Here is a 26,502-nt window from a genome sequence, read left to right as displayed (position 1 = left end):
GGTGGTAGGTATTGGAGAGGGCACAGATTGCATGGAGCACTGGGTGCGGTGCAAAAACAATGAATACTGTTGCACTGAAAATAAATTTTTTTAAAAGTAAGAAAAAATAAAAAATAAAATTTAAAAAATAAAATGGGGGCATTCATAAGTTTCCTCAAAGGACCAACAGAAAGATTAAATGAGTAAATGTGAGAAGGGATTAGTACTGATTTCAGTTTTTAACAGTAAAGGGCTTTAATATTACAGCTTTTAGAATAGTGTTTGCTGTTTTCGGTAAATAGCATTTAAGTGGCTTCATTCTGACGCTAGTCTCCTTGTAGTTATTCAGTGCAGCTGAGAATTTATTGACTAGCTTTCAGCAAGCATCTATTGTTATCCTTTGGTTTGTTGTTGTGTAATGAAATAGGTTGATGAAGTTCCTATTTCTGAAGTCCTTGCATTACTGAAATTAATCCCATTTGTTTATATCATAATATTATAAATGAATAGCTGGATTCAGACCTCTAATAATTTATTTGAAATATTTGCTTCTATATTTGTAATTGGAATTCATCTTATTTTCTCTTGTGTGCTGTCTTTATATACATTATACTATGAATTCGGGAACTTTAGTTTTTCTCTGTGGACTAGAAGTATTTAAAATAACAGGAATTATACGGTATGTGGATTTAGCTTCAACTCAGTAGAACCATCTGAATCTGCCACCAAATTTGGCTGTGGTTACTGGACTGTTCAAATGTTCTCTCTCTTTTTGGGTCAAATTAGGGTTTTTAAAAAATTTTTAATTTTTTTATTAACATAATGTATTATTAGCCCCAGGGGTATAGGGCTGTGAATCGCCAGGTTTACACACTTCACAGCACTCACCATAGCACATACCCTCCCCAGTGTCCATTCAAATTAGGTATTTTATGTTTTGATAACAAGTTACCTGTTTCTCTCAGACTTCCCAAATTTATTATGGTAAGTTTGTACAAGTTGCTTTAATATAAATCTTTAAGCTTTCTTGTGTCTGAATATTATATTTCATTATTAATACTGTCTATTCATTTTCCGTGCTTACTAGGTTTGCCAGGGATTTCCCCTTTTTTTTTTTTTTTAAAGATCTTATTTATTTATTTGACAGACAGAGATCACAAGTAGGCAGAGAGGCAGGGAGAGAGAGGAGAGGAAGCAGGCTCCCTACTGAGCAGAGAGCATGATGCAGGACTTGATCCCAGGACCCTGAGATCATGACCTGAGCCAAAGGCAGAGGCTTTAACCCACTGAGCCACCCAGGGACCCTGGGATTTCCCTTTTTATTGAAGTCTTTTTAAAAAATAAAATGGGTATTTTGTATCATAGAACATAGAACTTGTAGCATATTACACTAAGTCAAGGAGCAGTATCTTAAGATGAAAGTTCATTTCCTTCTCATGTAAAAGAAGGCCAAAGATGTGCAGCTTGGGACCGGTGTGTCAGCACGCTGCTATAACCCAGACTTATAATCATGCTCCAGAACTTAACATCTGGCTTCCATCTTTATAAGCCTTATTATTCACAATGACTGTGGAGCTCTACTGAGCAGATTCATGTTTCTGGTCAGCAGCAAGTAGAAGGACAAAATGAAAGATCAGTTTGCCAATGATCCAGCCCCCTCTCTTAGCCTTCCCAGAACTTCCTGACGGTAACTTTGTAAACACATCTGCCAGAACTTAGGCATAGATCCACAGCAAGATGCCGGGAAGCACTAGGAACGCTCCCTGAGTAGCTCTCCATCAGGGGTTAAAAAAAAAAAAAAAAGTCAAAGTTCTCTTACAGTGTGCGAGGACAAGAATGAATATGGAGTAGAACTGGGAGCTCCTGTTCTAGTGTTGTGTATTCTATCAAACGTTTCTGCTTTCACTTCTACTTAAAATTTTCATAGCTTTCATCTGAGTTCATTTTTCTTCCTAAATGTTACTGGCTGATTTTGGTACTCATCTTTTAAGTCCTGAGCTTAAGTAGTTTGTGGGCTTTTTGTCTTTTCTTTTTTAATTACAAGAAAACATTTAAGAGTATACGTTTGAAATCCTGTGTTCTATTGCCTCGTTTGCTAGATCTTAACCCCTTACCTGTGGGGTAAATGTTCATGGAATTACCGAAAGACACTGGACTGAGGAGCATTGGATTTTAGGGTTTATGTTCTTTGAACATACATTCCCTGAGCTGGGTGGTTATGTGACATATTAAATCTCTCCCTTTTTTTTTTTAAGATTTTATTTATTTATTTGATAGAGAGAGACACACAGTGAGAGAGGGAGAAGCAGGCCTCCTGCCTAGCAGAGAAGAGAGCCCGATGCAGGGCTCAATCCCAGGACCCTGGGATCATGACCTGAGCTAAAGGCAGACACTCAACGACTGAGCCACCCAGGTGCCCCTTAAGTCTCTCTTCTTAAGCACACAGTCTTTCATATCATAATTCACTTAACAAATTGCGTGTTGCCAGATATTTAGTGATCTCCAATTCAAGATTATAAGTATTGCTGTATCTGCCATCCTTATATATTTTTATCCACCTGTGTAATTATTTCTATAAGATTAATTTCTAAGAATGGATTTGGGTGTAAAAAAATGTAAAATCTGATGCCTGTCAGAAGACAACCTACTGATTTGTCTTTTGCTTTCTAAAAAATTTTCCAGAGAACATAAAATTTGCTCTTCTCACACACTTTTGATGAGAGCAAAACCTGCTAAAGCTGATTTAGATAGCCATCTGTTAATATCAGCCAAAATTAAAATAGGTATAGCCACTGATGCACAAGTCCTCTTCTAGGAGTCTTACTGAATTGCCTTTTTTATGTACATAAATATACAGTGTATGTGGTGAATCAGAAATACAACCTAAAGACATTAAGTGAAAAATCACTGTGAAGATACATACATATGTTGTGATTCCATTTTGTAAAATAAAAGTCTGTGTGTATTTGTAAGCCTCTTTTAGTACTCAAATGCAAAGTAAAACAATGAGAAGGATATCTAACAATGGCCAGTGGTTACTTGGGAGGAAGTAAAGAGAGACTGGACCCAGCAGTGGGAGATTGTGGTACAGAGAAAGGTCCATGTTGATGTTGATAAACTTGTATGACATTTATCTTTTTCACTAAGGATGCATTTTCATTTATTATTAAAGGAAACAAGATACTTACTAAAATTAGAGTGTGGGTACATAATCTATAACTTTCAAGTTATAGACACTGTCATTTCATGATTTATTTATATTGCTTAGATTTTTATATGATTGCTTAATTAGTATTACAGTGTCTTAGCAGCAGCAGCTATGTTATTTCTCTCTTGCTTCTGTGCTAGGACATAGATTGGCTGCTACCATACCAGGTATCATAAAAAACAAACAAAACCCAATGGAAGAAGAAGCTCTACTTTCACAACATCCCCAACAATAACAACAACAAAAATCTTGGCAAACCACCCATCACTCTTCTCCTCCATACACATATACCTCCCTGTCAAAATTTTTCCCATGTCCATTCTTAGACTGGTCCTTAACAAGGGAAATTAATACTATGATAGGCTTAATGAAGATGCTCACCATAGCAAGAAAGGTAGGTACCTAAGAAAAACCTAGGGTCTTTTAAAAAGCAAATTGGAGGTAATGGCTATTGAATAAGCAACCAACAAGTTCTGGTATTATGGTAAAAGAGATCCCTCCTCCCCCATGAAAAGTACTTTCCCCCCTTTTGATCTTTTAAAATTAATTACTGTAAAGTTTGGACCTCAACTCTTAAAAGTGCACTTGCTCCAGAAAGACTAGTTGTCATGCTTCAGCCACTGTGACTTGTGGTTTTGGGCAATTCATATTACCCACAGATCGTCAAGTTTCATCGGGAATTTAATAGATTATCACACTTAGTTTTAAAGAATATAAGATCTGATAAGTCAAAATAAACACATAGTTTTAGGAAAGTATCAATAGCTTGGACCCACAGCATTTTGATTCCCAAAAAAGGAATCATCCAAATGCAATAATTGCCCAGCTTTAGGGCTGGGTTCAGAGACTGAGTTTAGACCAGCAGATCTAACACCATGGACAAGGATGGCCAAATATTCCTTTCTCCATCATAGGTTGGACTTCCCACAGTCCAAGAGAACTTGATGAAATCACAACTATACTTTGAATAAGGAGATCATTCTAATCTCTTCACTAGGGCCACCCATATAAGCCAAACTAGTAGGTCAGATTTCAGCTAAAAATTTTAATGACTTGCTGAAGACCAAGCATAGGCAAGTTTAAGAGTATAGAACCCCTGAGGTTTTCAGATGCAAAGGGAGTTTATTCTTCATGGATATCACTGGGTACTTGAAAGACAGAGGATGGGGTGGTACAAAAGGCCTAAATCCCTACCCATGTCCTCCACCTCTATGAAACAAAAGGTAACCATAGCAACAACAAAATCACACCTAGCTGTACTACTAAAGGTAACCAGGGCAACAACAAAATGTACAGGTAGTTCAGCTACTCTTAAGGTTTTCTCTTTATCTTTGGTGTTTGGCAGTTTAAATATAATGTACCTGAGTGTGGTATTCTCTATAGCTATTTGGCTGGGTGTTAATTGAGGATCTTGATCAATGGAGTAATGTCTGTTGTCAGATTTAGAAGTCTTGGCTCTTATTTCTTGAAATACAATTTCAGCACATCTTTAGTCCTCTCTGGTTTTCCAGTGATACATACATTAGACTTATCAACAGTGTCCCACATTTCCTTTTTGTTCACTTCTGGGTTTTTTTTGTTTTTTCTTTGTTCTTCATGCTTCATGTATATTGACCTGTGCTTTGATATATATTCCAGTTTACTAATTCTGTCTTCTGTTGTGTTCATTCAGCCGTTAAACCCATTAGGTGAGTTCCTTATTTCAAATACTGTATTTTGTTATTTTCAGGATATTGTTTTGATTCTTTTTATAGATCACAATTTTCCATTGAAATATTTAACTTTACATTCATTTTGTCTCCTGTTTTATATAGTACCCAGTTTTTTAAAGCCCTTGCCTGACAACTCTGGATCATCTCTATGTCTGTTTCTGTTGACTGTTTTATTTATAACTGGACACTTCTTATCATGTATGGTAACGTTTTTATTGCATCCTGGACATTATGGATGAGACTCCAAATTATTTTATCTTCCTCTAACGAGTGTTGGCTTTTATCCTAGGTGGAGTTAAAATACCAACGGATCTCTTTGCTCCTAGTGAGGACCACTTTTAGGTTTTGTTAGGTTGGATTTGCTATACTTTTGTCCTAACACATAGATCTTTACCCAAATGGCAATGACTTTATGGGATCTCAACCAAATGTCCTAGTTGATCATGTATTTAATTTTTTTTTAATTTTTTTTTTATTTATTTATTTGACAGAGATCACAAGTAGGCAGGGAGGCAGGCAGAGAGGCAGGCAGAGAGAGAGAGAGAGAGGAGGAAGCAGGCTCTCTGCCGAGCAGAGAGCCCGATGCAGGACTCGATCCCAGGACCCTGAGATCATGACCTGAGCCGAAGGCAGCGGCTTAACCCACAGAGCCACCCAGGCACCCGATCATGTATTTTAAAAACAGTAACTTTTTTGAGGAAATGATAATGTTATGTATCTGATACCTATAAACTATAAACAATTAAATTTTCTATTTTGAATGTGAACTTGAAGCATACATGACTGGTGATGGGGAAGCAACACTATTTAATGTCACCATTACTAAGTAATACAAAGTTATACTTTCTCTGTGGTTCTGGGTGGAACAATGCCCAACTCTTTATTTTCTTTTCCAGACATGCAACAATAGAAAAGAAGATATAGTCTTAGAAAATATCAGGATTGAAGGGAAATGGAAGTTTATTAAAAACAAAAACATATATTCATCTATTGTGTTAATCCCCCTTTCTGTCTTTGTTCACAATGAGGTGAACCAAGTTGAACATGAACAAGGATGTAAGTGAAGCTCTATGGTTGAATCAAAAGTAATAGTTGCATAAGAATAAAATAACACTTGACTTTAATGAGCATCTCATGTGAGAATAAAACTCCCTGAGTTCTGAAGTTAAAACTTTAAAATCAGAAGTAGGGGCACCTGGGTGGCTCAGTGGGTTAAGTCTCAGCCTTCAGCTCAGGTCATGATCCCAGGGTCCTGGGATCAAGCCCTGCATTAGGGTTCCTGCTCAGCAGAGAGCCTACTTCTCCCTGTTGCACTGTCTGCCTCTCTGTCAAATAAATAAAATATTTTTTTAAAAAATCAAAACTAATCATATATTGGTAAAGAGATTGGCACCTGAAGATATAGGGGCTAAAGATGTTCAAAAGTCCAAGCATTTCTTAGCTCCAGGACTGAAAATATGCCCCTGGTCTTCACTACAGGACAGGTCCTGGATTATCCCCATTATTATTCTCCACCCCAAGCCTGACTTCAGTGAAAGACCATAAGAATATAAAACTGGGCCCTCACAAGGATGGCAACATGTAAATATAAGGAGTAATCAGGGCACCTGGGTGGCTCAGTTGGTTAAACAACTGCCTTCGGCTCAGGTCATGATCCTGGAGTCCTGGGATCAAGTCCTGCATCGGGCTCCTAGTTCCACAGGGAGTCTGCTTCTACTTCTGACCTTCTCCCCTCTCATGCTCTTTCTCACTGTCTCTCTGGCAAATAAATAAAAAAAAAATTAAAAAAAAATACAAGGAGTAATCAACTAAGAGCATGGGAATTAGAACTCCAGGTTTTCCAGAAATATCTTGGGAAAAATTAAATATCTTGATTTCCTCTTTCCTGCTTTATTTTGATACTTCTGAAGAGTGCATTTCTAAAGCTTACTATCAATTTTGTTTCCCCAAGGAATCAGAGCCACTTAGGTAAACCTGATAAATGATGCTTAAAAAAAAAATTACAACAAGAAAAGGAAAATACATGCTCTGTCTAGAACTAAAATTCCTTTTACCTTATAGGTCTTATAAGTCTTGGCAATTATTCTTGAAGTTCAAGCTAGCCAGCAATTACTTTATTTGGGAAATAACACGAAGAAGAATGATACCAATTTTTAACTTACTAGCAACTGTCTATTTCAGTTGGGTAAGTACATATTTCATGTCTTAATCATGTTGGACATCACTTGATGAATGGGATATGTGAGACTTGCTCCTAATATATGCTAAGTGACATAAGGTTGAAATCCATCAGAAGCTTTCACCAAGTGCTTCTTTGTATGAGAATCTGATTTGGCCCTTGGCATTCAAAAGTTATAAGCTATTGCAGGCAACCTGCTTAGAATATTAAGTAAATGTTGATCATATGCAGAGTTGAGTAAAGAAGAAGTTAAGCATTTAATTTAATACGTAGAATAAAGAAAATATTTGTTTTTTGGTAGTGTCATTCTCAGCTACTTACTCTTAATTGACTGCCAGCCACATTCCAGACAGCAGACAATGAGTTATAATGAAAACAAGGACCAGGAAACACTGTGTCCTATGTAGCACATAAAACATTACTTAATTAATATTTGTTAAATTGGTAGCAACTTGCTTGCCTTTTCCTACACATTATCTCATTTTATCTCCAGAATTTCCCTGAAAGGTATTTTTTATGCCTGTTTCTTAAATGATGAAATTGAGGCTTAAAGCAGTTAACGGACTTCCTTGGCCCAGGTCCCAAAACCATGCATGGGCTGATCATGTGGTACCCTCCCTCCCTGTGCTGCGTTCACTCTTTCTTCTGGCTCAGCAGCATGTGGTCATTTGGGCTGAGGAAGGAGAAGGGATCCACAAGTTGGAATTGGTAGGCAAGGTAGAAATAGAGTGAGGGAATGTAAAACTTGTGGGGAGTCCAGTAGTGGGAACCACAGGAAGATGGCTGAGCATGGCAGCCGTGTGCAGAGGATGCCACAAGGGGAAGAGGTGGAGGCAGAAAGGGGGCTCCCTGAGGAAGCCTGGATGTGAGATGTAGAGTATGATACCGTAATGGATGGTGAGAAATCTCTGTGTGGTCATCAGCCTGTTCCTGGCTCACAGCTCCTGAAACTCTTGGAATTTCCTGCACGAAGGGTGCCAGAGGTATCTCTTATTATATTACGGAGGTGACTTTTGAAAAGCCCTTAGGTAACCTAAGGATGGGGGCTGGTTAGCAGGGGAGCCACATGATTTGAGGGTTTAAACTTTCAGTCACTGCCCCCCCAACCTCCAAGGCAAACAGAGGGACTAGGAGTTGAGTCAGTCACCAATGCTGATGATTTAATCATTCATACTATGTAATGAAGCCTCCATAAAAAACCAGCAGACCTGGGTTCAGAGAACTTCCAGGGTGGTGACCACGTGGAGGTGCTGGGAGAGGGACACCCCTGGAGAGAGGGCATGGGGGCTCCACGTCCACTCCCCACACCTTGTCCTTGTCCTCTGCATCTCCTCTGTCTGCCCGTTCCTGAGTTACATCTGTTTATACTAAACTGGTAATCTGGAAGATATTTCTCTAGAATTCTGTGATCACTCTAGCAAAGTCATCAAACTGGAGGAGCTCTTGGGGACCTCCAGTTAATAGAGAGTTGGAAATACAGATTATAGTCTGAGCTTGCAGCTGGTGTCTGAAGGGGGCTTAGTGGGGCAGTCTTATAAGACTTAGCGCCTAACCTGTGGAATCTGATGCCATCTCCAGGTAGATGGTGTCAGAATTGAGTTGAATTGTAGGACCCCCTGGTGGTACCCAGAGAATTGCTTGCTGGTATGGGAACCCCCACCCCACACACACACACACATACACTGGTATCAGAACCTATTTAGAGAAAAAGCTAAATCTTCTAAGGTGTCTGGGGGTAAAAGGCCTTGATGGAGAAAGTGGGCATCCTGAGAACTTGCTGTGAGGCTGTGTGAAAGAAAGTTATCAACCCACAGTTATGGGGGGAAAATGCAGCTCTTGCAGACACGTGTGGTTACGTTAATTTCACGGCTGCTCCTTGGTGAGCCGAGCCCCAAATCTGGCCCAAGTCATCCTTTTCCTTCATAATAATGAAATGTGATGCCCTTAGTTAGAGTCTATATTCTTAAAGGTGCCCACTACTCCCTCTTTCCTCTTTAAACTGCCTGTCTTTCCCCTTTACCACTCCAGGCTCAGTGAATCCCTTGGGCCCGCTCCACCTCCATGCAGGCCCCAAACCTCAGTTCCAAAGGGAACAAAAATTAGACCAGCGTGGAATGATTTTGTATTGGTGTGTTGGTGGATTTCTTGGGGCTCATCCTTGTTCTGTAGTAACTTCCTCAACCTGGCTTATAACTATGCGACTACCGTACCTGCTGGAATCAATCAGCCTTCCAAACCCAAACACGTTCATCTTTATCCAAATGTAATTTATCTGAAATGCCATGTTGGTGTGAGCATTATGCATTACTACACAGGCTTCTATTTTCTTCTTAAATAATGAAACACCCTAATGGAAAATATTCCCTCTAAATAAATTTTAATGAGCACTTATTTGCCCAAATTGTTCTTTCTCTGAATGGCAGAAATTTAATATGAACTTGAATTATCGGGGGCTTTTTGTTTTAATGGGCGTTGGGAATAAATCATGCAAAGATGACTTATTTTCCTGTATCTTCCAAGCAGCAAGTGCTGCCATAACAACTTCCTCTCAAATGCAAAGTGAGTATCTGTATCTTACCTTGCATCTCTACAGGAAAATGTCACATCAGAAATCATGTCAAGGTGTAAGATATTACTGGAGAGCGAAGTGAACGAGTAAGAAACCTAATTGCTATAGAAGGGGATATATCCCAGACTTTGCTGCTACCAAAAAAAAAAAAAATGCGTCTGCTACATGTTTAATTCCCTGCCCTGAATGGTTTTTCTGAGGAAAGAAAGCAAGGAGGACATACCAGCCCATGTCCTGGCAGGCTGCAGAGCTTGGGCCTCATGGTGCTCCCCAAGAATCAGAGCAAGGCCAGATGTAGAACTTGGAGAAATGCCTTCCAAAAAAGAGCTCCAGCCTCAGCAAGAATTATGAGTCAGTGGAGTAGGGAGCCAGATTTGAGGGTGCCCCAATAGACTCCAGAATGCACACCGTTAATTGCTTCTCTAGACTTTCTCCCCATCTGAAATACTGCCAAGGGGAGCCAGTGCCATTTCGGAGTCATTTTTTATAATGGAAATGACATTGAGGGGGTCATTTAGTTCAGTTTAAATTTTTGTATTGCACACCTTCTAGAAGCTTCTTAGTATGAAAAACCAATCACAAAAGGGAGTTTCCATTTTCAAGGAGCTCTGCACTAGGATGGGGAACTCATGGCTAAGTCAAAAACACCTTCAGTGAATGTCAATTTACTTTTTTTAAAACCAGGGAAGTGCGAGCTCAGTTAGCACCTCCAGGGGGCAGAAGGGCAGCAAAGCTGGGAGGCTTCTGGGCCTGGCTGGAGAGCAGGGTTCCGGATGCTGGCGGCTGCACTACCCCTAGCTAAGCGGCCTGGACAGGTCAGTGAAAACCCTAAAAACTGCTTCCTTACCAGAAAACAAGGGAAAGAACACTCATCTTGTAAAGCAGTTGTGAGATGCACACAGATAGTAGACACTCAAGGAATGTTCTCTTGAGCAATCTCCTGCCACCTCTGGCCCTCACTGCATATGACCCCTTACCCCCCACCCCCAACCTGCCTAGCAGTTTTGTCCAGGACCAGCTCTATTCACATCTATACAGTTGAATAGAATGTGACATCTTCAAAGAAAATTCAGGAAGTGGAATTATTTACTCTGTGTGTAGAGAAGGTAGAAAAATCTTAAATGTGATTATTTTATAATCAATAATGGTAATGTGCTTTTTCATAGTTTAGGTATCGCAATAATTATTCCTATTAAAAAGCATAAAAAGAAAATTTATAAGGAGCATGTGGGTGGCTCAGTCAGCTAAGTGTCTGACTCTTGATTTCATGACCTTAGGTCATGACCTCAGGTTCCTGAGACCCAGCCCCATGTCAGGCTCTGCACTCAGCCATGAGTCTGCTCAGTACTTTCCCTGCCCTTTCCATCCCCCTCTGCTTCTCCCCGCACCCACCTCCCTGCTTGCCCTCTCTCTCTCAAAAAAAAAAAATTATTAGACCGTTAAAGGTTACACAGCACTTTATTTTATAATTTGACTCTCAGAACAAGCTGGTGTTCTGAGTGGGACAAGAAATTCTCAGTACCAGTTTTAAAGATGAGGAAAGTGAGGCTCTGAGGATCCCCGTGGCCCTGGTCTTGTGTCTGCACGGCCTTCTGTCCTTGCCTTACCTGCACACAGACCTCCTACAAATACTGATTTGGGATGTGGCGTTTACCATGTCTGTTCTCCTGTTCAGAGAGTGTGGCACTCCTCACGCGGCCTGTTTTGGCCACCACTGAGTCCCCCAGCTTCTAGCACAGAACCTAGCCCAAGAAGGAATTCAGGGATTCAAATAAAAGGTTCCCAGATCATTCTTGTGGCAGAGGGAGAACCATATATTAGTAAAGTAATGAAAATAAACAGGCTGTTTCGGGAAGCAGGGGCTGCTGACTGGCGGCACGTGTTGATGAGGTATAGAAGGACTATCTCCAGGGCTACACTCTGAGTGGGCACGGGGCTAGACGCTGCTTGCCAGGGGTGATGCCACCTCACCTGAGTTCATAGAGCAAGGGACTGAGTGGTCAGATGCCTCTGAAGGGCCGAGGCTGCTCAGGGACCCAGCCCTCTGGCTTCCTCAGTTCTGAAAGGGAGCCAGCCACCAGGCCGAGGGGAGCCTAGAGCCATACGTGGTTTCCGCCCGCTCTGGAACGCGGAGAGAGGGAAGCAGCCGATGTCTCCTTGTGGGCAAAGAGGAGTATTGTTGTGCATACTGTTTACTCGTATTTTACTCCCGAGTAGTAAAATACACACAAACACACACACACACAAACACACACACACACAAACACACACGCACACTTGTTTGGGATCTATCAGACAGCAAGACCTCCCCGTAAGGAAGAATTCTGGTGCAGTGCTAGAGACGCTCCGGTCTGAAGCTTCACTCGTCGGACCTCACATTCTGGCTCTTTCATTTCTAATGAAAAGAATCCCTAAAGTGAGTGTACGATGCTTGCCTCCTCGCATGGTTCTGATGTTCCAAGGATTAAACGAGAGCGAGCAGGTGGAATGCCTGGCGTCACATGCCCGGAAGTGGTGGGGACCGTTACTGCCCTTCTGTTCTGGGGGAGGGGATGGCAGTAACACCGTTGCTTTTCTCTGCGCTCGCAGTCAGGACTCCTTGTGACCGCACCACATCCCGAGGAGGTGGGCAGCCTTGTTCCCCGTCTTGCAGGTGAGGAGTCTGGCTCCTGAAGGGGATGTGACTTGTCCAGAACCACGTGGTGTATAAATGACAGAATGTTTGATCATTCTAGAGCCATAGTGGCCTCACTGAAGGGGGGCTTTGCTGTTCTTCTACTGAGGGAAAGAACAGTCAATACCTCTGCAGGAACACTGCTGGAGAGAATCCTGACGTGAGCACAAAGTTGCTGGGAAAAAGAAATTGGCAAGCCTCACTGTCAGCAGTCCGGAGGTGATCAACAGGAGAAAAGTACTCCAAGAAAGCATTGTTTTTTAATCTTCTTTGAAACAGAGCTGATTTCCCTAGACAAATGGAGAGCTAAATTCATATAATTATCTATGCATACACTCCTGTCATCTTCCTTATTTGTAGACAATACATTGTATTTCTTAAGTAAAGGAAATGGAGATGCCATGATTCATGTGTTCGCAGTTGGAAAAATCTGCCCCCCCATCTCTCATGCTGTTATTGGCACATGTTATGAATTTGGGGAGTAGGTCAGCAAGAGTATCCGTAAGAACTAGTAAAGGAAATGTTTACTGCTTCCTGGTGCTCGTGATTGTGAAAAGATAATCATTTGCTTCTGGATTCTTAGGAGAAGGAAACAAAAGATATCTCCCTCAGCAGAAGGGGAACTCTTTGCTCTAGCCAATGTACCTAGTGAATGGGAACACTAACTTACAGGAGCAGACATGCATCACCATCACTGCCCCTTGTCCCCACATACACCACCGGGACAACCAACTCCTCTCAAGGCCAGTCTAGGTTCTTACCCCTAAAGAGAGGGAAGCTAAGCCTCCCTTGGGCCTGCTGGGGTGGGCATTGAGGGTGGAGAGAACCAGGCATGAGCTGGTGAGGTGGCAGCATCCTACATTTCACATAACCGTGTCTGCCCACCACAAACTGGGCTGAGAATTCACATCTATTCACATGTGTTACGTTTGTTGTCCTCTTCCAACATATCCTCCCAAGCACCAGAGTGGTCAACATCCTTCTTCCAAACAGCCCTTTGACATCCTTCCAGCTGTATTTGGAGCTGTTCGGCAGGCCAGAGCAAGTTTGTGTATATTTTGAAAAATAAACCTATTAGAATACTCCATCCTATGGCTCCTTAGGGAATCCAACAGGAGTTAGAGTAGCTAATGGAGGCTTTCTGTCCATGCAGACGTGGGGCACTGGGTCCAGCCTCAGCTAGATCACGAGGCCAGTGAGAAAGGACTTGTGTAAAACAATCCTGGCAGCCCAGGAGAAAGACTGGAAACTACTGTCTACCCACAGGACTCAATGAGACGAAGGACAAAAATAGGTTCTAAAACAAATTGTACCATGTAATCCCATTAAAACTGCAAACTAGATATGTCACATTCATATATTTTGAAAAAAATACCAGAAGGAAATATATAAAAATTCCAAAATTTGGGGCCTTTCTTTCCCAACTGTTAGGAATACAGGTGATTTTCATTTGTGTTTGTGATGCAGACCTTTTTTTTTTTTCCGAGATTTTCTCCATTAAGCATGTCATAGTAAGAAGGAAAAGCTACAGTTTAAAAAAATTGTGGATGATCCACTTCAGCCGGTGGTTGGAAGAGTATGACTAATGAGCCAATAACAGAGTCATTCTCATAATCCAGTCAAGAAATGGGCAGAAGACATGAACAGACACTTCTCTAAAGAAGACATACAAATGGCTATCAGACACATGAAAAAATGCTAAACATCACTCAGTATCAGGGATGTACAAATCAAAATCACAATGAGATACCATGTCACACCAGTAAAAATGGCTAAAATTCTAACAGCTCAGGAAACAACAAATGTTAGTAAGGATGCAGAGAAAGGGGAACCCTTCTACACTGTTGGTGGGAATGCAAGATGGTGCAGCCACTCTGGAAAACAGCATGGAGGTTCCTCAGAAAGTTGAAAATAGAGCTACCCTATGACCCAGCAATCGCACTACTGGATATTTATCCAAAGGATACAAACATAGTGATCGAGAGGGGCACGTGCACCCTAATGTTTATAGCAGCAATGTCCACAATAGCCAGACTATGGAAAGAGCCAGATGTCCATCAACAGAGGAATGGATAAAGAAGCTGTTGCAGGTGCATGCACACAGACATGCTGGAATACTACTCAGCCATCAAAAATAATGTACTCTTGCCATTTGCAGTGATGTGGAGAACTAGAGGGTATTATGCTAAGTAAAATAAGTCAGAGAAAGATATCATACAATTTCATTCATAGGTAGAATTTAAGAGGCAAAACATGAACCTAGGGGGAGAGAAAGAAAAATAAGACAAAATCAGAGAGGGAGACAAACCATAAGAAACTCTAAACTATAGGAAACAAACTGAGGGTTGCTGGAAGGGAGGTAGGTGGGGGGTGGTGTAATGGGGTGAACGGTGTTAAGGAAGGCTCTGGATGTGATGAGCACTGGGGATTACACGCAACTGATGAATCACTAAACTCTACCTCTGAAATGAATAATACACTATATGTTAAGTAACTGATTAAAAACAAAAAAAAACAAACCAACAAACAAACAAAAAAAAAACAAACAGTCATTCTCCAAGCCCTCCTGTGCCCCTCAGATGGCTTCCCTATAACCAAGAGAATTAAGCTTTAAAAGTGCATCATCAGACACTTAGTCATTAGGCCACTTGAATCTACCTTTGTTGTAGAGAGTAGACTAATGTGGTTCTGAGCAGGAAAGACACAGGCAGCTTTCTCTTTCCCCGAGTCTCAAGCAGGGCACCTGTCTTTTTGATCACCTCCATCCTCACCTGGAGATTCAGGGAGCAATAAGCTACAGACCCTACAATATCAAGGGAATGGGGATTTGGTGAAATTGGCCGGTCAGACACGAACTGGTCTGATGCAAGGTGAAGCAAGCTCAGGGTTACTCTGCAGAAGAGGCAGATAAGACTCCTATCCCAGCTCTGCCACCACCCAGGCTTCCGGGCAAGTTAGTTAGCCTCATGTGGCCTCGTGTTCATCATCTGTGTAGGAGCCTTCTCTTTGGTCTCCAAGAAATCATTGTTGGAGTTTCACAGAACATTGACTTCTTCTCAGAACAGGACTAGAAAAAGTTGCAACTGAAAATCAGAACAAAAAACATCCTAGCTTGGGAAACATGCAATGGAAATAAAGTGTGTTTGCCTTTATTTCTGCTTTAAGTGAAAGAAAACCAAAACACCCCACCTTCACATACACCCCGGATACAACTGTAGAGTTGTACAATAGTCATTCAGTGACTGTGATGTTTGAAAGCAAAGCCAGAATACCAGAATCTTGTAAGCCTCCACTGTCCAGTATGGTAGCCACATGTGGCTTTGGCTGGTGGCTAGTCCCAACTGAGATGTGCTATCACTGTAAAGTACACCCCAGATTTAAAAGATTCAGTGTGAAGGGAAGGTAACATAACTCATTCCTATTTTGCATTGATTCTGTGTTGACCTAATATTTTGGATGTAGTGAAATTAAATATGGTATTAAAAGTAATTACACCTGTTACTTTTTACTTTTAGTGTACCTCACTAAAAAAATTTAAAATTACTTACACACTTGGCATTCTATTTATACTAAGCAGTGCTGATCTAGAAGATAGATTTTCTTTCTGGGGATAGGCTCTACCTGCATTTTCTTCCAGGTGCCATGTGACAGGACAGTGGAACTGGGTAAAACACGTGCGCAGGGAAGATGCAAGGGCTGAAGATACTTATCCCACCCACCCCCCGGCCTTCACTGGCTCTGGTAGCTTTGATGTGAACCACTGGGTCTTTCTCCTTCCTTCCTTCCCTCCTTCCTCTTCTTTCTTGCTGTTTCCTCTTCTTGTAAATTCATCTGTGCCAAAGTGCCTGCTGTTCCTGAGCTCTAAGAGGAGTGAGGTGTCGGTCAGATAATTAGCTGCTGTTATACTTCACTCATCATTAGCAACTGATTTACTGGGAAAGCTTTACTCCAGGTAAAATCATTACCTGCCAGAATGATGTGACTTGCGGAGACGAGCTTTGCCTGCCCAGAATACTTCCCGTGTTCTTTAAGTAACATTGCTCTGGTTTTATTTTTGCAAAACTGCTGAACGTCTTTGGTCGTGTCAGTCGCGGTGCCCTACACTCTCCCCCTCCCCACTGGACATTCAGGATAATTCAGCTCCCTTTCCCAGGACTTGAGTCTTACGAGGAATGACACACCAGGGGAGTGTGGCTCAGCCATCCATAGATCACTGATCACTCCTGCTCCTGGGTTCTTAGAGCTACTTTGATACTGTGTCTGATTGATTTTCAGTTCTTCCTTCAATCTGATGAGCTACCCAATAGTCTTGAAATAACTTCCCTTTGCTTTTGAGCTGTGCAGAGTCATTTTCCATTCTTTGCAGCCACAGCCCTCCTCTGTGTTGTTATCCTGATTCAGCAAAACAGGGAAATGATGTAAAAAGTATTTAAGAACCTTTATCCGTAGATACGAATACTACTGTCCCCAGGGATAGGTTGGAATAAAGAGATGAACTGGTTGAAATGCCTCCTGTTCTCTGGGTTGCTCCACTGATCATGGAGCTCAGTGCCACCAGTTCTTGCAGACCTCGCCCCCTTGCCAGGGGTGGGGCTAAGCGCTGGGAAGTGGGAGTTTAAAGGAATGGGATGGCCCAGCCTCCGTAACCTTTCACTTTGTAAACACTAATACAGTGAGTTTTCACCGGAGCTGTCCCTTGTGAAACCGGTTTGATGTCGTGCCTAAAGCTACACATCTCTAGATTATCTTTAAAGTACTTGCTAAATTTTAACTGCCAGGAAGCACCTGTTTTCTCATGACCTGAATATGCAACTTCAGCTACTTTTGTTATTCAGGCAGAATATTGGTGGTTTCATCTGGTTCACTAAGCTAAGCGGGGAGGGCTTTCTTTCCTCCCAAAGGGTCCCCAGTTTTCTTTTATTTGGTGGTTTTAAAGATATGGTCATGGACTCTTTTTAACTCTAATTGTTACTCAATATAAATTTTTGTAGTATTTTCTGATGGGAAGAGAAGAAACTTCATAGAAGTTTTGCAGCCCTGAGCAGTGGATTTGCTGTTACTAAAACAGCATTACCTTGCATTTACCAAATAAGTTTAACAAGAAATTGTTTCTTCCTGAGCTCAGCACCCATATGTTCTGTTTTGGTTAGAAAGGTTGGTGCCAGCCAGGGAAGAAGAACTCGAGTAAATATAACTCCCTTGATTTGTAACCAGAAGACTGAAACCATATTCATTCACACGGAATTGTTTACTGATTGCATGCTGTTTCAAGAACTAAGCTAGGGTTTTGCATTTATTTTTTCATTTGTTTTTCACAACAGCCCTGAAAGTTAGATATCATTATCCCAGTTTCAAAAAGAAGAAGGCTGAAAACCAAAATAATTCGGTGCTCTGACTACAGTTACCCAGCTAACAAGTGCCGTATCAGGGTTTCAAAGCCCAGGAATATCTGATTTCAACAGTTAATTCCATTAGGTCTTTCTGTTTCTTTGGTATTATTTTTACCATTTAATAAAATTCATTTTAGTAAAAAAAAATAAAGCTCTTACATTTAACCAACATAACCTTATGTTGACCTTTCAATAACATGAAACAAGAGTTAAAGAGACAAACCCCTCCTCAAGTAGAAGTACAGTAAACCAACAAGTGGTATGTTAGGTACTACTTTTCAAAACTTACTCCAGTTCCCACTCATAAAAGTTGTCTGGCAGTAGAAACCCTCCTCTGGCGCAGGCACTATAGACTCGACATATTCTGCCAGGTCCTGCTGCCTGAGGTTTCTGGGTCCAGAGATGACCATTATAATCGCATCTGGGCATATTCTGTGACTTGTTGGTTGTTTACCTCCCAAGAAGGATCTGAGCATACTTTACCTCTAGATTTGTGCTGCCGTGTTTCCCCCCGAACCTTACCAATTCTGCAGATTGCCACCCACCGCCACGTTTCCAAACTTCTCACGGCTAGATCCTATCCTTCTAAATAAGTATTTCAGCACCAGCATTACCTTATTATTCTTTGACTCTCCATCTAGGATGAACCACTTCTCAGGGAAGCAACACTAACTCGTGACTTTAACCAAACAGCTAAGTAATGTGAGATTCAAGATAAGGTTATATGGTTATTTCCTAAAAATGTCATGGATGGGTTTATCCTACGATTATGTGTGATTATTTCCTAGGGGAGTCATGGGTGGGTCTCTCCACTCCGAGGATGGGCATTTCTGTTTTCACCTGATGCTCCAGCATCTCTGGGTTATTTTGTGATACTGCACCCGAGCCTGTCCCACAGAGATGTCCCACACACTGGCCATGAGGTCCACTCTCAGTGCTGAAGTTCCTGGTTACAGGAGGGGAAAGGGACAGAATTCATTTCCTTCTCACAACTTTCCCATGGCTCCCTCCATCTTCAAGCCAACAATACCAGGTCTACCATTTACATCTTAAGTCTTCAATGCTTACTGTGGAGGATAGGGGTGGAGAGGCGGAGGTGGGGGAAGGCTGAGTGAAAAACAGATTTCACAGAAAAATTTGTGTGTAATCTAGGAGAATTAGGGGAAGGTAAAAAAGTATAAAGGTTTGAGTCAACAAGTTTGATGAATGGTCTTCATCAGTGATATTCTCTCTTCTTCTGAACCTTTTGTTTAAAAAAACTTTGGACAATAAAAAAATTCCTGAAAAACAAAACAAATATTGTGCTATGCCCCATAGCATTTTCCATATATTTTTCCAATTCTGTGAATCTGATGAAAGTGAAATTTAAAGTTTTTAAAGGAAGCATGGATCACTGCTCCGAAATACCAAGCATAGACCAGCCCTAGCCCTGTAGCTGGACATTCTGTTTAAAATCCTTAAGCAAAAATGTCCAAAAGCCAAGTGAATCTAGCCCCAAACATCTCTCAGTATAATTAGAAAATAATCATTTGACTGGCTTCTGAAAAGGAAGAATGTGGAAACCCTGTGTTTCCATGGAAAGAAAACTAAGATCATCCCATAGTGGAGGCCATCAGTGGGTAAGCATATGTTCTGAAAATTTTCTAAGCCAGATAACCCTTAATCGTTTCACTTCATGGGTAGTAAGTGAAGGCGACTATCTGGATCCAGTCCTGGCTCCTCAGATTTCTACCTTTGTGACCTGGGGGAGGATGTTTTACTTCTCTCTCAGTCAGTTCTATAGCTATAAAAATGGGCATAATTAATATTTGCCTCACAGGACTATTGTAAGGATTGAGCAGAATAAGGGTATAAATCTGGTTTAGTCTCTGACACACTAGGCACTTAATGAATATTCAATTTGTTTTCTCTTAATTTGGGATATTTTGAAAAGAACCCCGATTTTAACTAGCAATATCACTGGAGCCAGCTTGTGGGATGAGAGGCACACTGAGTTGAGCACTCCAAACAGACTTCCCGTCACATGCCCATCAAGTTTTCAAAACTGGCAGCCATTCAGATGTGGAAAGTGGAGAGTTACTCTTACCTCCCAGAATTGTATGAGGAGTAGAATGTAAATTTGGTAAAACACTTGGCACTCTGTAGCACTGACACAGCTTGAGTGTGTCCGGTTGATGAGACTGTTGACAGCCACGGGGTCATGGGGACCTTCTCCTAAATTGTGTAAAGAAATCATCATTGTTTTAGTTCTCATGTTTAGATCTACAATCCACCTGAAACTGACTTTTGTTTTTTGGTGTAAGAAAGAATTCCTGATAACTATTGGGCTTAAGGTCAAGCCAACAAGGTTCTAGACCAGTTCATTCTTAGTGGACTCTTCTTGTCATCTCCTTGACCGCTCAAGATTACTGGGTTCCACTGCACTGTCTTCTGTCCTTCCTGCTGCCTGTGTCAGTTCTCTTTCCTGCTCTTCAAGCTAGTCTCCTGTATGAACAAATATACATTGCCGGGGAAAGAGATTGCTTCTCTGTCTTCTGAAGCCTGCATCCTTCAGAAAGGACCGTCTTGGAGACTTTCTGAAAGGTGAGAGCACAGTGGGAAGAACCACAGCACACCCTGCCCCTCTTCCAAATCTTCTGTTTGAATAAGCTTGGCAGGAAAGGATGAGGGATGAGACTAAGGCAGCAGAGACAGCTTGGAGACTTCTGTGAGGATCTGGGACCTACCTCTAGTTGTTTGATCTACGATGCCTTTTTCCCCTCAGTTTTGGGTCCCATTTATCACTTCATAGGCAACCAGACAAGTTCTGCAGACCGTCATCTCATCACACAAGGGCAGGCATTCAGGGGAGAAGGGGCAACCCAAGGAGGGGTCCAAACATATGTGGTGGGCACTTGGCAATTTTACCTGAGGCTTTACTTGTGTGCACACTTAGAGAGAGGATGGCTGCTGGCGCCTCTTGCAGCACAGAGTTCCTGGTACCCAGAAGAACATCAGTGACGCAGACTGCAAGCTCTCTGCCACCTCCCACAATTAAAAAAAAAAAGAATTTAAAACAAAAGTTGCCACAGCTGAGCAGCTGGCGATAACGTTCATTAAAAACAGCTAAAGCAGTCTGTGTTTTGTCAGAGAGCCACATGGCACCTGGAAAAATAGCATTCTGATATTTTAGGGGAAAAAAAATAAAACAAAAGTTAAAAGGAAAAAGAAAAGAACTCTTCTATCTCAAAAGACACAGATTTTCCCAATTCTGAGAATGTGAATTACAGCCAACTGACAAAGTCCTTTGAAATGAACAGGTTATATTAGCAGAGCTGATAGAGCCTTATCTGCAAGTGAGCAAGACCAGCCCCATCATGATGGAAAAGCAAAACAAAAAACTTCTAAAGCGTATTGTGGCCTGAGACAGAAAAATTAAAGTCTTTGCCCAATATGGCCTCAGTATGAGCCCATCGTATATTTTCGTGAGAAATTTGGAAGTCAGATTTTCTTGTTTAGCAGAACACATAACATGGGGATCTCAGAGCTGTAGGGGATGGCCAGGATTTTTACTGAGAAACAAGAAGAGTTTGGGGCTAAGAATAAGAATGATCAAGATGTACAGAGAAATAAAAGTGGGCCCTGGAGGTGGACAGAGAGATCTCGGGATCTCTCCAGTTTCTAATTCCAAACCTCTTGACGTCCAGCTGCTTTCCATTCCATTCCATGCCATGAGGTGTGTTTAAATTGACTTGATAGCCACATTTTTTTAATGTCTTAATTTTATTTTTTTTCATGTTCCAAGATTCATCGTTTATGCACCACACCCAGTGCTCCGTGCAATCCATGCCCTCCGTAATACCCACCCCCAGGCTCATCCAACCCTACCTCCCTCCCCTCCATAACCCTCAGTTTGTTTCTCAGAATCCACAGTTTCTCATCTTTCATTTCCCCCTCCAATTTACCCCAATTCTCTTTTCCTTTACTTCTTCTAATGTCCTCCATGTTATTCCTTATGTTCCAGAAGTAAGAGAAACCATATGACAATTGACTTTCTCTGCTTGACTTATTTCACTCAGCATAATCTCCTCTAGTCGTCCATGTTGATACAAAAGTTGGATATTCATCCTTTCTGATGGCTGCATAATATTCCATTGATTAGCTGGCTATATTTGGGTTCTCTTACTTTGTACTGAGAATCCTAAGAACTGTAATGAATGTTAGGACATGGCTGAATGAGTAGAGTGGCCATTCTCTAAACACAGGACACCACGTCACCGACAAAGCTCACCCTATCCCAAGGGTACTGGCTTGTTAAACAAAATTCCTGAACATTAAGATATACACCCAAGAAATATATCAGGCTGGATGTGTTTTACCTGTGGAGAAAATGGAAGAGAGACCTGAGCTGGGCTCTCAGAGAAGCCATGTTGTGTTTTTTAACTACTCCCTTGCACAGAGGACCACGCAACCTGAAGCCAGCAGAACAGCCCTCATCTCTAATGCACTGCTAAGAGGAGCCTAGATATTTCACATGCTCCCTTAGGAATTTATGTTCATCCTAACTCAGAGTATCAGCTAAAACTGTTTTCCAAAACCACATTTTCCAGTGTTCCAATGATGAGATGTTTTTAATACGTGAGTCACAGGGCCAAAGGGGCAATTAATTTTCATCTGGATTCATAAAGCCCTAAATGATGCTAACATCAAGCACCATATTGTTAATTCTGTGCAGTCTAAGTACATTTTTTAAGTCACATTTTTCTAATTATATGACCTTGAGCAAATTAAACTCTCTGGACCTCTATATGCTTTTCTGTAAAACAGATTATATAAGCATTGTTTCATGTTTGTTGTGAATATTAAATTTACCAATATAGAGTGCTTAGCACAGTGCCTGGCACATGGTAGGTGCCAAACAATACAGACTTCTATTATAATTGCTAGAAGTTTCTGGCTGCCTCCATTGACCTGTTTCCAGAGGCCGATGAGCTCCCACTTACCTAAAAATATTTCAGATGCCACTCTAGCCATTAGAAATGCATCACTCTGTATTGTCAAATAATCTCTCCTATAATGCAGAAAATTCTAGTAAGCAATAGGAAATACTATCTAATGGTCATTCAAGCCTTTTCTAAAATATTTTTCAAAGTATATCATTTCTGGGGCGCCTGGATGGCTCAGTGGGTTAAGTCTCTGCCTTCAGCTCAGGTCATGATCCCAGGATCCTGGAATCGAGCCCCGCATCGGGCTCTCTGCTCAGCGGGGAGCCTGCTTCCTCTCCTCTTTCTCTGCCTGCCTCTCTGCCTACTTGTGATCTCTGTCTGTCAAAGAAATAAATAAAATCTTTTTTTAAAAAAGTATATCATTTCCCTCTAACATATTTTAATGAAAAGAAGGATGGTATTAACCAATAGACTTTTGAGAGAGGTACAGATTTACAGAATTGACATGGCAGTGAGCCGACCCCTAACTCTCCCGTACTCACCAAGCAGATGAGCTAGTCTCCTCAGAGATACTCAGAGCTCCAAAATCTTAAGAACAGGTGCCTCCATATTAGGTACATGGATTTTTTCTGCCATCTAGTGGTCAGCTTTTGAGGCCAACTGCCTTTTTGTCAGCAAAATCGGCGTTGTCCCATCCTGGGTACCTGCATAAGAATCTCACTGGCTTCTCTGAGTTTGACTGTTTTACAAAGCTCTTGTAGGTGGAATCATGATTTCACATGTTTCCATATCTATCCAAACTCATCAAATCTTATCGTTAAATATGTGTGGACTTTGGTATCAGTTATATTTTAATAAAGCCATTTAAAGCAGCAGCAACTCCCAGGCATCTTCTTCAACTTACACCCTCTAGAGGCTCAGAACCTATGTGAGGTGGAAAGAAACACAAAGGCCTGGGTGTGCGGGGAGGTTGGAGCCCCAGACTGGCTATTCGAAGACCATTCTCTTAGCCACCTCTTCTTTAGGTGTCCTCAGGCCTGCCACTTCTTTCCCCCAACCCCACCTCTCATGTGTCAGATGGGTCACACTGTCCAGTCCCCACTAGCTCTAATAGTTTGGTGTTCTAGTGTCTCTCGAATTGCAAATATTTGTTTCAAATGTATCTGTTCTTCATTAATAAAACTAAATCAAGGAGAAAGTATAACATTTAGACAATTAACTAATTTACCATCCCTTAGGACAACTCAGTGATAAAGTGGGTAAGGATAATGCTTCTGACATCATCTTCCTCTTGGTGAAACTCTTTTTAATTGCTGTCTAAAGGCTGTTTACTGATTAATTTCCTCTAAAGGCCATAAGTAAAATGTAAAGAGCAATGAACAGGTGTCTTGTTTTTAATACTAGCATATTGATGGATGCTAGAACAGCTAATCACACCTATAATACACAGTCATTTATTCATGTGTTGGATTTACTTAGACTTCTCCATTTGCCAAGACACAGCACTGGCTTAATCCCTTCCGGAAGAACTACCATATATTTTTTAGCATTCTACCTGCTTCTAAAAACTTCATCGTTACCTTATTCGATGATTAAAGGAGAGGAAATCTGAAAATAATCAACTATCTGAAGGTCCCACTGACATCCCATTGCTGCCATTGTTTTTTTTTTTTTTTTTTTAATTTTTTATTTGACAGACAAAGATCACAAGTAGGCAGAGAGGCAGGCAGAGAGAGAGAGAGGAAGAAAAGCAGGCTCCTCTGTGGAGCAGGGAGCCCGATGCGGGGCTCGATCCCAGGACCCTGGGATCATGACCTGAGCCGAAAGCAGAGGCTTTAACCCACTGAGCCACCCAGGCGCCCCTGTTTTTTTTTTTTTTTTAAAGATTTTTAGAATATTTCTTTTTTTTTTTAAGATTTTATTCATTTATTCAACAGAGAGATCACAAGTAGGCAGAGAGGCAGGCAGAGAGAAAGGGGGAAGCAGACTCCCTGCTGAGCAGAGATCCCGATGTGGGGCTCTATCCCAGAACCCTGAGATCATGACCTGAGCTGAAGGCAGAGGCCCAACCTACTGAGCCACCCACGTGCCCCCCATTGCTGCCATTGTTAAGGCCAAACCTACATTCTGCCATCAAAACATTCTTTGGGCCCTAGAAGGAACATTTGTTTATTACTTCCTCTGCATTCCCACCACCCACCAGCTGCAGCACCCTGAACTTTCTTTGGAAAAGTACTTGCTATGCCTTGAGTAGTCTTGACTTCACTTCCAAGGCCAGAGTGAATCTTTATTGACTTAGGCCACTCTAAATGACTCTTCTCCTGGCCACAGTTGTTGGCTCAGGGGTGGACACATGATCCAACCCAAGTCAATGAGATTTCCAGAGAGACTTCTGAGAAAGAGACTCTCTTCGACACTTTTGGATCTAAACGGGACTTATATAGCCAAAGAAACTGCTAAAACCATCTTGGAATGAAAGGGAAGAAACTGCTGAAAATTTGTAAGCCCCAGTAAAGAGAAAGAACTCGAATCCTAGTCAGGTCACTGGAGTCCTGGACCAAGTCTCACCTGAAGCTAGTCTTTCCTTTGCCTTCAGTTAGCAAAGCACATTTATTATTTAAGGCAGTTTAAATTGGGTTTTCTGGCTTTTGAAGCAATAGCAAGGACAATAGCAATAATAATAATTCATAACTTGTATGATCCCCTGCAGACTCTCCATACATTTTGTACTAGACCTCATGGACTCTCTCCTTCCAATTTTACCAGACTGAAGGAGAATAAATATTCAGGCAGAAGGGACAGTGTGAGTGAAGGCCCAGAAGTTCTCATGGGGTTCTGGGGGTGCTGGCTTGGTTGTTAAAGTTTGGGCCTGGTGTGAGGGAAAAGCTAGAGGAAAGTGTGACCCCCATGGAGACAGACCTGAGTCACTTTGTGACTGACTGCTATTGCCATCAACTAGAAGAAGAAATGGGAGAAAGGAGACAAAATTCAGTTTGGAACAATTTGGATTTGAGAATTACCCAACTGAGCCTCAGAGGTTGTTGACTGCTGTCTCAACGTTGGTGTCTTCCATCACCAGGAACCTGGCAGGTCCTTGAGGGCATTGACTATGTGCCCTTCATCTTCCATCTGTCCCTCAGAAGGCCCCAAAGATTGCTCAATTAATGAAGAAATAAATGAAAGCTAGTTATCCAAAAATAACTACAGTTCAGTCCCAGTGTCTGTGGGCCTGATGATCATGTTTATCAAAAGTTCCAGGAAGTTCTGTGATGTCTGCCAGTGAGAATGATAGGTTGTCAGTGCGAGAGCTAGCACTAACACTGTACCTTGAAGTTGTAGGTGGAAGAAAGGGAGTAGGGCCTTCTAGGCTGGGAGAGGAGCTTGAGGCAGGTGTTTGGACATCCCTGCCTAATTTGACAGTACTACTGTATTGTGTACATTATATCACTGTTTTCAAATCATTGGAGCATCAGAGTGACGCAATTAATAAGGGACCCCACCTCACCTGAAAACCCAAGACCCATCACAATGACAAGAGAAGTAGAGAGTACCAGGAAGAGATTTTGTTCAGAGAAAGAGGTCAGAGAAAATTAAACAAACAAACAAACAAACAAAAGAGTCCCTAACTGCAGCTTTCTACCTCCTTCAGCTGAGTCGGGAGACCATTTGGTGTGTCTATTGAAATCCAAGGAATAGGAAATGAAGGCAGCTGTGCTGATGTTGTGTGCCTCTTTTTCTGATTACATACAAGATGTAGAAAAAGGAGAGGGAACCCTGAACCGTTCTGATAAACAAATCCAGAAGCTAATTGCATTGTTTTGTTGCCTATACCTTTAAAGGAATCTCTTTCAGAGAAAAAAGTTACA

General features: G+C 41.6%; 1 protein-coding gene across 1 annotated transcript in view; it reads left to right on the top strand.

Annotated features, from left to right (window-relative positions):
• The first annotated feature begins 4,460 nt into the window (after positions 1-4,460).
• LOC309852261 (metalloproteinase inhibitor 1-like) overlaps positions 4,461-26,502 on the top strand; it is a 33,190-nt gene continuing 11,148 nt past the window's right edge. The window contains exons 1-2 of the mRNA XM_082708543.1: positions 4,461-4,483; positions 6,961-7,084. Coding sequence (XP_082564669.1) covers positions 4,476-4,483; positions 6,961-7,084 — 132 coding nt within the window. The 5' untranslated portion in view covers positions 4,461-4,475. The remainder of the gene's footprint in view (positions 4,484-6,960; positions 7,085-26,502) is intronic.

This window comes from Mustela nivalis, assembly GCF_964662115.1.
Source record: "Mustela nivalis genome assembly, chromosome: 18".
NCBI lineage: Eukaryota > Metazoa > Chordata > Mammalia > Carnivora > Mustelidae > Mustela > Mustela nivalis.
Note: the sequence above shows the minus strand (reverse complement) of the source record. Positions and strands in the feature narration are given on the sequence as shown.